The 12,004-nt window shown below is 33.5% G+C and overlaps 2 protein-coding genes across 3 annotated transcripts; both read left to right on the forward strand.

Annotated features, from left to right (window-relative positions):
- Positions 1 to 664: 664 nt before the first annotated feature.
- LOC7465532 (MYB-like transcription factor ODO1) lies at positions 665 to 2,854 on the forward strand. The gene is made up of 2 exons (XM_002303490.4): positions 665 to 1,204; positions 1,916 to 2,854. The coding sequence occupies exons 1-2, from the start codon at positions 942 to 944 to the stop codon at positions 2,463 to 2,465; spliced, it is 813 nt and encodes a 270-aa protein (XP_002303526.4). The 5' UTR covers positions 665 to 941; the 3' UTR covers positions 2,466 to 2,854.
- A 6,592-nt stretch (positions 2,855 to 9,446) lies between these two features.
- LOC7465533 (uncharacterized) lies at positions 9,447 to 11,016 on the forward strand. Of its 2 annotated transcripts, none has more exons than XM_052451041.1 (2): positions 9,447 to 9,648; positions 9,846 to 11,016. In XM_052451041.1, the coding sequence occupies exon 2, from the start codon at positions 10,200 to 10,202 to the stop codon at positions 10,740 to 10,742; it is 543 nt and encodes a 180-aa protein (XP_052307001.1). In that variant the 5' UTR covers positions 9,447 to 9,648; positions 9,846 to 10,199; the 3' UTR covers positions 10,743 to 11,016. The 2 variants fall into 2 exon arrangements, with proteins under 2 accessions (XP_052307001.1, XP_024452558.2); XM_024596790.2 differs by having other exon boundaries at positions 10,182 to 11,016.
- Positions 11,017 to 12,004: the final 988 nt, after the last annotated feature.

Here is a 12,004-nt window from a genome sequence, read left to right on the forward strand (position 1 = left end):
CAATAAAGTGAAGATCGATACATAACACTGGAGCTCTTTCTGTGATGTTTTTGGTTGTCACATAAATCCCATTTAATCCAGGAGGTCTTTTTCTATCTCAACAAACCGAAGCACTTACTGGACTTAAATAAAAAAAAAATTTCGGTGGCCAATGTTGATTTTTATATAAATTTAGAGTTTACATGTTGATTTTAATAATAACTTTGATTAGACAAACATAAATCGATCGGTAACTAATGACAACATATATAATATTCCCGTTCATGATCGAATTGTTCGACATCCGATCATAATCGTGACTGGATGTTTGAATTTTCACCCAAAGGCTCCGATGCACGGTACAAACATAGGTTTTGGTAAAGCTAAAAAAAGAAAAGAAAAAAAAAAAGAGAGATTAATTTGTGTACGAATCCAACGGTTAATGTGATTGATGGAAATTAAGACATGTTACCTATTGATTAGCAAATGGTGTAATAGAGTACAGATATTACAGGGACACTTAAACGTGGGGATGACGAAATAGGTGATGGAATGGTGGAGTAAGAGTGCAATCAGGGAGTGGGGTTGTGTAGGAAAATGGAAAGAATTTCATTAAAAAAATAAATTATTTTGGGTGTTAAGATGGAGCTCTGTCCTTGGGTCATTTATCAATATTCTCTTTCACTTATTTTTTTGTGTACCCACATAAACAAGAACAAGCCATTCTAGTTCCCATCTCCCTTTCACAAACCAATGGTGGACCCTGGAATCTCCTTCCCTCCCTCCATAAATGGATGTGTTTTATGTATTTATAAACACTTAGGGAGGAAAGTAAGAGCTTTATATAAAGGTGGTTGAGAGGGCTTTCGAGTCTTCACAGGTAGCAATATTGACGAGACTTGCTTTGTTTATTTATTTTTGTAAGCTTAGCTACAGTCAGCTAGCTAGCTACTCTGTGCAATATGGGAAGGCAACCTTGCTGTGACAAACTCGGGGTCAAGAAAGGTCCTTGGACAGCTGAAGAGGATAAAAAACTCATTAACTTCATTCTCACCAATGGCCAATGTTGTTGGAGGGCTGTCCCTAAGCTCGCAGGACTCCGACGATGCGGCAAGAGTTGCCGGCTTCGTTGGACTAATTATCTTCGCCCTGACTTGAAGAGAGGGCTTCTTACAGAAGCAGAAGAACAGCTGGTTATTGATCTCCATGCTCGTCTTGGCAATAGGTTAAATCTTTCTCCATGTTACATTCATATATACATGTTGGTGACGAACTTGCATCAAAGCATATTGTTTAAATATTTTGGTTGTTTTATTAATGGTGTCTGGGTGGTTGTCTTCATGGACATGGTTTTCTGCTAACGTCCGTGGAGCAGGTTAAAATATTACTAATGTGAAGGTTAAGCATGTCTTGTATCGCCGTGTTGAAAGATCAGTATAATGCGTTTTTTGAATTGAAGTGTTTGACAAGGTAATTAAATAACTTGTAGTCGATTGCATTTGAGGAAAAAATGCAAGCAATCAAGTCTTTAGATTGCCGAGTATGCGACGTGATAGATTGTGATAACATATGATTTTGAAAAATTAATAATATTTGAAACCTGCAGATATTTCTTCTTGTTCTTATATTCGATCATATGAGCAGATAGAAAGGTGGGGTATAAGACAGGGCCATAAAATTTCAACAAAAAGAGTCATTTGGATCTGCAAGTTGCTATAAAGTGCAAGAATAACTATGCCATCGATCGTGGTTTTATAAATTAGTCGTCATTTTAATAGTTCATTAATTGCCTGCTTTCAAATGAGCTCACAAACTAAGTGTATATTATTGCTGCTTGCTTAAGATTCAAGTGATGAATAATTTTTAATGAATTTTCGGCGTCTGATTTTGGAATGAAAGTAAAACTTAGAGTTGGATATTTTTTCCTTTCACTTAGGTGGTCCAAGATTGCTGCTAGATTGCCAGGAAGGACAGACAATGAGATTAAGAACCACTGGAACACTCATATAAAGAAGAAGCTTCTGAAGAGGGGAATCGATCCTGTTACACATGAACCCTTACACAAAGAAGCCAAGCCTGAGGAAAGCTCATCATCTCCTGCTGATCTTTTGCCAGAATCCAGTAACAACAATGATATGCAAGAAAAGGATGGCATCGTTATTAACTCGGATGATAATTCAAGATCACCGACTGAAAATTCTTGTAGTACCGAGGATTCGCTCTTGTTAGATAGTATTTGCAATGATGAAATGTTACTGAATAGCTTGTGGATGGATGAGCCTCCGCTAGTTGATGCATCATGGAACAAAATTATTCCTCTGGCCGCAGAAAATACTAACAATGACATGGGTTATCCATCATGGGAGGATAACTACACAGGGTTATCGGATTGTCAAGATTTTGGCGTTCACGATTTCGGATTCGATTGTTTCGACACCATTGAATTAAGCGCACTTAACATATTAGAGATGGAACTCAATCGCTAGATTATACGCGTGTATGCTAGAGTGTTGTTGAGAAAATCTTACATCTTCAAATGTGAACATGTTACGAAGTATCATGTGTTGTTGAAGTTAGGTTGTCAGGATTGAATTTTATCTGTCTTACATGTTTCATCAGATGGTAATTATTGCTGGGTGGGTCGAAGTATACCCGTCTTCTTCAGAGGTTTCTCACCAACCCAGTTAAACAGTGATATCAAACCAAAATCATTAAAATGTGACATTACTTTGTGCTTTACAAATGTTGTGATCTCATATGTAAGAGATAGGGACAGGCTCTGGCAGATGTTGTCTAGTGGGGTTGTTTACAGCATTATAATTATTTGTATATGATGTACATACGATGGAAATAAAGTGGATGCTGTTATGAATTATTTTTTGTAACTATTAAGAGAGTGATTAATCCAATAATTGCACTCTTAATCCGTGGTGATTAACTAGCATGGACAACTCTGATTTTCCTTGAATGGTAGCTACTGGTCTCAGCAGAATTTCATTACCCTGCAGGATCAAAAACTTTATTTCTGCCCATATCAATAGGGGTTTTAAGCTTCAGCAGATAGCTCACCAAACAAACAAGAAACAGGGCTCATGATTTAGTAGCATAAATCTCACTATCTAAATTCACTCTGCTTTGTACAGAACAAGTAGTACTCTATTATCAGAGAGATTTTCAAGTTGCTGATGCAGTTTGGTAGGTGGTTCATCAAGCAGCTATGCCTTTGTGCAACTTTTCAAATTTTACGAATTCAAACACAAAGACTTCCATAGATTAAAGTGAAAAAGATTCAGGTCAGGCAGAAAAGGAAAAAGGCAATGCCTGTCATTGAAAAAAAAAAACATTGAACTCTTACCTTTATGCAGGATGTACAGAAAGGTTAAACTTTAAACACTGAAATACAGGGGGGGGGGGGGGGGGGGGGGGTTTCCATTGTTTAAAGTGCCAGCACTCGTGAAAAGTAGAAAGGGTGCAACTAGTTAACACAAAAGCAGCTGTGTACTTTTTATTATTAATACTGAAGTGTTGAAGGCTTGATGCCCTCTTCAATGTTACCGATGTCTTGGAGATTATTCTGATACAGAATAATCAGCAATTTTTAAGTGGATGATATTAGATTATAGCTGGGATATCCCAAAGCATCCAAGAATGATGTATATTCATTTGCTACGGATCGAGCCACATGTGGCGTGGCAAAGATATTTATGTGTTCATAGTTTAAGCTGAGAAGATAATGAAACTTTAAGGAGCACAAACTCCATTAATGTTTCTTTTCTATGAACTTGTCGCCTCATCATCATTATTTTAACAGATATTCTGGGGAAAAAAGGGCACCTGATCAGGATGTTTTCGCTAATATAATTGCACCTTAAGCAACAGTCTTAATCATGATACCTCTCATCTGGATATGCCCTTCAGCATGAGTTCTTTAGTGGAGCTAAAAAGCACTACTTGATCAATTCACTCTAGAACCTACCAACGGGCTACCGACTGATCAGAACTAGGATTCTTTTGGAAGCACCCCCTCACTCCCAAAACATAAATGGATTAATGGCCTCTTTAATTAATCTTTTTTTTATTCTGTTTATTTCAGAACAATGAATTTGGTTAGTTGCTTCTCTTGATATATAAAATTTTCTGCTGTACCATTTAGCCCTTTGTATAGAACACAAATTGTGCTAGAAATAAAAAAGCCAGGGAATACCCACTCCTTTTGCAGGACGATCTAACTACTCGATATGTAAAGTTAGCTAGAATTGATCAAACTAATTAGTTGGATTGGAAACAAAACCCGGACACGGACCATTTTTTTTTATCTTTGACAGGGAATGCATGATTTTGAGTGAAGATTCTAACCTAAGTTTGTCTGCAACCATTGGAACATTGCCAAGGTCCAAAGATCTTATGTCACCTTGAGCTTGATTGAGAAGAATTTATTCTGAAAGAATGTCTTGGCAAATAAAAAAAATTAGCCCATTTGATCAATCCATAATCTCGACGACTAGATTATGACATCTCAATAGACCTTAAATTCAACATTTGTAACAATTAAGATTAGATGTTTGATAATGAGCTTAAATTTTCTTATTATTCATGAAGGCGCTTCAAAATTTTATTCATATGATAAGAAAATTGAAAGCCATCAAGTGTAAGCAAGAAGTTCTTCCTGTCAAATTGCACAATCATGGAACTAAGGTTTGTGTCGATGTGAGTTTTCTTAAGAAACAAGGCAAGGCAAATTTCGCAATATAAAGATTATCTATGAAGCCCCATAATTAAACTAACGTTAGCCCTAATAACACACCTTAAACTTGGAAAGGACAAGACAAGGGAAAAAAACATTGGTCCTTGTTAGAAAATCATGGTACATGAGAATAAAAACCTCATGACAAGAACCTCTTTTTTTAATTTTACTGAATTGGTAGCAAGGGAGTAGGATCTCAGCAGAAATAAGAAGATTTTCAAGGAAAACAATCAGGTGAGTGCTTAAAAAAGGGCGTGGAAGATGTGAAGACACTGCACGTAAGGTTCTCAAGCTCCATCGAACAGTGCTGTGACTGGCACGGCCTTGAAAAAACGAGTAATTGCGAAGTGGAATGTTGAATCATGAGCTAGGATCGATCATGTGTGGGCCTTGACATGCTTTTAAAAAACAACACAATTTAGCTGATGCTAGCTGCAGCTTTCAAGTGTTTTTTATTTTAAGAAAAAAATAAAAAATGAAAACAAGACTCCAATTATAACTAGAGAAAGGTGTCCATTCCCTATCTCTGTTGATGTGTGTGTACCATCTAAATGTAAAGTTATGGAGCTCCAGTACAATCTGTGAAGAGTTGAAAGCTTTTTGTAAAAAAAGTAGTATGCATGGTTAGTGCACATTGCAGAAAACTGAAAAGAGCCATTAAAGAAAGATAAGTTGTGTTCAAAAAGCATGTTGATGTGTTGAAGAAATGGACAAGTTTATGTATATTATCAGACCAATAACATATATCATAAAGAACATGATGATATAGCATTACAGACACCCATGACAATACTACCTTAAAGAAATGGATATGCTGAGGTATTCATATATTGCTGCTGCGATTAATTAGCTAGGGTAATGCTTTTTGCAAGATCATTGGTCATTTTGGACTATATAGTAATAATAGTTAAGGAAAATGACCTTCTGCTGTAAACAGCTAGAATCAGAACTCAGGACCTGTGGGTCTCCAGCACGAGCTTCTAATTTAAAAAAAAAAAAATCTTGGGGCCGCCAGAAAAAGGGGGGCTCCTGGGTAAAATTTGGTAATAAATTTTCACTACTTCTTTTAAATTGACAAATGAGTGAAGTTCATCAAAAACCAAATGATGTAACGCTATTATATGCTTGAGTTGTGAATTCCGCTTGTAGGAAGACCATTTTTACAAACACGCGCGCACATATAAGCTCCTGTTTCTGCGCTTCGCTGCAGGGTCATTATTTTTTTCGGAAAAAAAAACGAGTGATTGCAAAGTGGAATGTTGAATCATGAGCTATAATCATGCGCGGGTCTTGACATGCTTTTAAAAAATAATATAATTTTTTTAAAAAAATATATGTAACATTTGATTGAATAAGTTAGTTTTATTTTAATTAAAAAAAAACAAATAACTATAAATGAATATTATAAGAAAAGTGATAACATGGAAAAAAATATTTTTTCAAAAGAAAACAAATAATATATCTCAATTAATAGTCCATTAAATATGGAAGAACAAATTGGATAAAAAAAGGATATATAAAAAAATTAGTCTTGGTCAATTTAAGTTAATATGATAAACCTGTAATCTCGATAATTAGAGCTGAGATAATCCGAAATATCCTGTTAAACCCACGGTCTAGATCGTGAGATTAGAATGACCCGATAAAAAAAATAAAGATATTTATAAAGCTTATATTTTTAAAAACAAAATATCAACTTGTGTTAACTTTTCAAACTCGTAACTCAGGTCATTAGACCCGAAGCACTATATCTAAAAAAACCATGAAGTTTAATTACCAATAAATTAAATATTGAAAGATGAAATTGAAGAAATAATTTTAATTATACAAAAGGATTATAAAAATATAGCAATTAAAAGAATAAAGATCAAAATTGAAATAAAAATAAATCTTGTATTTGATTGAAGGGTGAAATTGAAAAGAAAAATTAATTTAACAAAAGGACCGGAAAAAAAAAAACCAAAAGAATGAGAATGAAATTAATAAAAATAATATACTATAAATTTGGATTGAATGATGAAACTGCAAACAAATAAAACTTTTAAAAAATAAAAAAATCAAAACAATGAAGACCAAATTGGAAAACATAACACCATAAATTTGGATTGAAAGATAAGAATGAAGACCAATAAAGTTTTTACAAAAGGGTCAATGAAAAAAATAAAAAATTAAAAGAATAATGATCAAATTGAAAAAATAATATATGTCAAATTAGAATTGATGGACGAAATTGAAAATAAATAAATTTTTTAGAAAAAGAGCCAATGAACAAAAATTAGAAATCAAAAAAATAAAAACTGAATTTAAAATACCAAGAACAAAGAGGAACAAACTGTTATTTTAAGGGGAGAAGAGACAAAAGAAAAGGGGGAAAAAGAAAGTTTCACCAGCAACAAACCGATCACCCAACGCCTATAAGCACTACCCCAACAAGAAGAGTTCATAAAGGAGCTCCTAATAACACGGTAGAAAGGTATTTTTGGACACTGAAAGATGCCGCATGAACCATCTAAAGTGCACTGGCACCTCCCAAACGTCGAGTGTCGTACACACGCCTGACTTTTTTATTTTTATTTAGCCAAATATTAAATTGTTCCAGAGCTGACATGGTAATAACAAAAAAATCTTTGTGAAAAGACTAAAAAGACCCTTAACACAAGTTTTAAAATTTTTACTTTTAAAGATATTATAATTATTTCACTATATTTTTTATTTTTTATATTTAATCAAAGAAAATTACCTCTCACTTGACATGTTGATAATAAAAAAATCATTTTGGAAATATCAAATTGCCCTTTGATTTGAGTAGTTTAATTTTTGTGGCGTGAATGATAAAATTGTTATTATACCATTCCAATAAATAATATTTTTTTTTAGTTTAATGTGGGTGTCCGGGCCAGCTTGCGCGCACCTCGACTAATCCCACGGGCCTTGAAGTTAACGACCATGTAAGCCTCCAGTGGTCATCATATGAACAACTACAGGGCTCGAACCTGAGACTACAGAGGAAGCAAACCTCTTGATCCCAAGTTTTTACTATTGGGCCACCACCTAGATGATGTATTTTTTTTAATCTGCATCTACATTGTTTTCCAATAAACAGCTTCTTTTAATATTTTATACCATAGTTCCCAAGCCCGTTTCGGTCTGTCCCAGAAGTAGGAACCTGGTCTTAAGATATTTAATTGGATTATCCACGTTATTGATTCAATCAAGATCTGAACCGATCTAAATTTTAAAAGCTGCCGTTTCTTTTCAAATCCATATATGTGCGTGGTTATTAACTCATGGATTGATCTTCCGACACCAAGAGAGTGTTAGGAAATACTCTATAAACTTAGTTTTAAAAATTTATTTATTTTTAAATAAATTTTTTTATATTTTTTTTACTGTTTTAATATACTGATATAAAAAATAATTTTTAAAAAATAAAAAAATTTATTTTAATATATTTTCAAGTTAAAAACACTTTAAACCGTTATTGTTATCACAATTTCAAACAAAAAAACTTTAGTTCTGTCAAGTTTGAAACTTTATTTGATAGCTACAATTCATATACAAATTTGATTGATAATCATAGTATAGTCTTTTTATATAATTTGTTAATATAATGTTGTTTAGATTTTTTAAATCGAAAACAAAATCGTAAAAATTATTTTCTTTTATGATTAACAATAAATTGTTATAAAGAGTTAAATTGTTGATATAAGTTTTTAAGTAGTTTATATATAAAAAAAATTTATGTGCACTCCAATAAAAAAAGAAAATTTACAACCCATTTATAATATTTTTATTTTTATTTTTTCATAGAAAAGTTTAATCCATAAAAGAAGAAATTTTTAAATAATCTATTTTAATATTTCAAGAATGGTTTTTCTGGAATAAAAGCTAAAAAATTAATTGTTTATTTTTTGCTCTTCTTTTACTCTAGCAAGTCCTACATAAGATTCAGACATTTGTCTTTCTAGAATATTTTTTCTGAGTGTGTGATATTTACAAAGTTGTTATTTATCTTTACCTAGTAGATTGTACGAGGGGGGATTCCAGCATTCAAAAACAGTTCTTAATAAAATCAACTAGATATGTATTTTTAGTTTTAGTTTTCTGATTAGAATTTCATTTTAATTTATAATTCGAACAAATCGGTTCTTTAACACCAAACAAATTTATTCACACGAGATTGAGTTGGTGTTATTTCCTCTTGTATCCGATTGCTTGATGATTTTTTATTTATTAACGTGGGTGTCCAGACCAGTTTGTGTGTATCTCAACTAGTTTTACAGGTCTTAAAATTAATAATCATATAAATTTTTAATATTCATCATATTACTTGATGATTTGATATAAGACGGTGATGTATTTAAAAAAATATTTAATCATATTTGATTAGGAAAAAGATGTTTTTATCTAATCAAATTATAGTTCATTATCATTCACTTTGTGCAGTTTACAAAAATTAATCCTTATAGTATCATTATTATTAAATATCGATCAGCTTCAATTGAGTTTTTTTTTTTTTCAATTCAAATTTTCTATCTTACCTTCTTCTATTTTTCTTTATTTTATTTTAGGAAAAAAATAAATTGAAAGAAATATGAAATTGACATAGAAAAAATCATAAACAAATTTTCGAAAGATAGATGAAAAAAATATAATTTGTTTAAAAGTATAAGGATTAATTAATAAAACTTTGTTAAACTAAAAAGACTACATTATCACTTGCTCTCAAAATGACCAAAGACATGAAGGACGAGTCGTTCAGGAGAGTGCTGGAGGTTTCAGAACCCCTGAAAATTGAAGGACACGACATCGCTTTCATATTGAACGAAGAGACTATTTCATTCCAGTGAAGAAGGAGGCGGAAAGCGAGGTGGATCGTGATCGAATCGAGTGGCGTTTCTCCACATTAATTTTGTCTCTCACAGGTGTTTTTCTTTCTGACTCTTGCTTTTCTTTATTTAATTTTCTTAATATCATAATTTTACCTTAGTATTGCACAATCTCAAAACCCTAGAATTAACCATGATTATCCAATTGCCTACTTGTCTCCTGCTTCAATGCTGATTCCTTAAGTTATATAATAATGAAGTGTGTTTTGCGCATTCTCCATTGTAATTCGTAGGAAGGGGTGTAGGTGTTGTTAGCAATGGAAGGGGATAAATTTGATGGGATTCCCTTAATGTCTACTCTGCTCCTTATCTACCGTTGGTTTCTGTAATGAGACTCGGATTAGATACGCGTTCTTCTGTTATTCCATCTTCTTTATATATATACTGGATTATTAATATTTCTTAAGCAGTGCAGTTCCTTGTAAGCTGTAAGAACAAGCCTATTACTAACATCAATGGCATGGAGAAAGTTTTTTCTACATGTGTACAACAAGTAGGCTGGTGCTTTGGATTATTTGATTCTAATGTCGCTCAAACTCCTATTGATGTTTCGGGTATTTTCTTTTTAGGGGAGGGGGGTTGCTGTTATGGGTGATTTTTCAGTTCAAATTACTCCTGAACTTGTTAATCGGTTTGCTAATGATGGGGAAAAATTAAAGAAGAAAGCAAAGAAGACTATACCTAAGACCCGACGAGAAACTCCCCTGCTCAAAGCTAAGGTGAATGAGAAACAGCTGCATGATGATTCTGAAACACACAAACGGATTGCTTCTCCAGGATGGCCAGTTCAACCTCCACTGTACTTGCCAATAACCCAAACTGTACATCCTGCAAATGCCGAGTTGGATGCAATCCGATCAGTCATTCAAGAGAGCGAGAGGGTTCTGGAAAAGTTCCAGAAGCAGGAGGATAACATGGTGCAGCAAGTAACTGAAAGAGCCAAGAATCTCTGTGATAAGGAATTCAAGCTTCCAAACCAGAAGCCTATGCCATGTTTGGTTGATTATAATGCTTGCAGGGCATGCTACAAGGAGCATGCTGATGATATTCTGAAATGTGCCCCCCTCACTAAGAGTTATTATGAATGTGTTCGCAGAGCTAAGCAGCAACAGAATTCAGCAGATAAGTAGACTTTCTTGGAAGAAAAATTTTCAAGTGTTATACATGATTCCAACCTAAATGTGGGTTTTGATAGATGAGACAATTACATATTTGTGGTCCAAATAAACCAAACACTAATTGCCATTTTCAGAATGTAAGCTTGTGCTGTCATAGTGCATTTAGGATTTTGTTACACTGATTGCTTCTGTCTCTAGACAATGTTGCAATTCTCATGGCAAGCACTTGCAGTGTTAAAATTTCTTTTGGAACCTGTCAGTGAAAGTTGAATACTGTTGTGGTGCATGTCAATTGGGTATTATGCAAATAGTTTAATTCAACATTGACAATGTTCCTTGTATTTGAATGAGTATTCCAGCTGACAATCGTTTCTGTTTTCAATCAGTTACATACTGAAAATGGGATGGATTATGTGGTGTATGTAGAACTGTCACATTCTAATGCAGCTTCTTCAGCGGTGAGTCATTTGGTTGGACCTCATGGTTGATGACTTTTTTGACGTGTTGGTGGAGAGTGCTACAAAAATTAATTTCTCTTCTATTTAGAGGGGTTCAAATTGATTGTTGTGAAGATACTATAATAGGTCAGTGCCGCTTGATGCAATGGTTCACTGATAATATTTTTCTTACTTGTTGAACTCGTTTAGCTTTTCTTATTGATGACTGGGTTGTACCCTGTCTAACCAATGGTCAAATTAGCGTCCTCCTTGAGTGGGCATTCGGTGGATGAGGAATCCTCTTTGGGTAAATGAATTCAAATTGATTGTTGTGAAGATACTATAATATACTCATTGGTTTTTGTTTCATATACTCATTGGTGCCGTGAGCCGAAGACCGAAGTTTGACAACAAATGGACTGTAATTGTATAACAGTCGAAATCCTTTCATTTGGTTATGGCGATAAGCATATTTTCATGATTTGAAATTAAGATATTCTTAGCATGTGTTTGCATTGTGGTAGTGTAGTGAGAGAAAAAAACTTGTATAGGATATAGACACACACACACACACACATCGTGGTAGCAATTCTGTCTTTGACTGGATATATATAATCCGCGCTTAAGCAAATTTTATGGACAGAAAGTGAAGAATATCTTCTTAGATTTCAACTTCCAAGTGAAGATTGGTGATATTTAAAATAAGCTTACTACCCAAATACAAAACTTAAAATCGAAGTGCTATTTTTGATTTCATTGTCGTTCTTCTGAAAGTAGAAAACAAGTGGTGTTGGATTATTAGATTTATTTTTTATGAATAATTTTGTAAATTAAAAT

This window comes from Populus trichocarpa, chromosome 3 (assembly GCF_000002775.5).
Source record: "Populus trichocarpa isolate Nisqually-1 chromosome 3, P.trichocarpa_v4.1, whole genome shotgun sequence".
NCBI lineage: Eukaryota > Viridiplantae > Streptophyta > Magnoliopsida > Malpighiales > Salicaceae > Populus > Populus trichocarpa.

Excerpts from the sequence above, each read along its gene's own strand:
- LOC7465532 (XM_002303490.4), top strand. The coding sequence starts at position 942 with ATGGGAAGGCAACCTTGCTGTGACAAACTCGGGGTCAAGAAAGGTCCT. Across the intron at positions 1,205-1,915 it reads CATGCTCGTCTTGGCAATAG|GTGGTCCAAGATTGCTGCTA; the intron begins GTTAAATCTTTC and ends CCTTTCACTTAG.
- LOC7465533 (XM_052451041.1), top strand. The coding sequence starts at position 10,200 with ATGGGTGATTTTTCAGTTCAAATTACTCCTGAACTTGTTAATCGGTTT.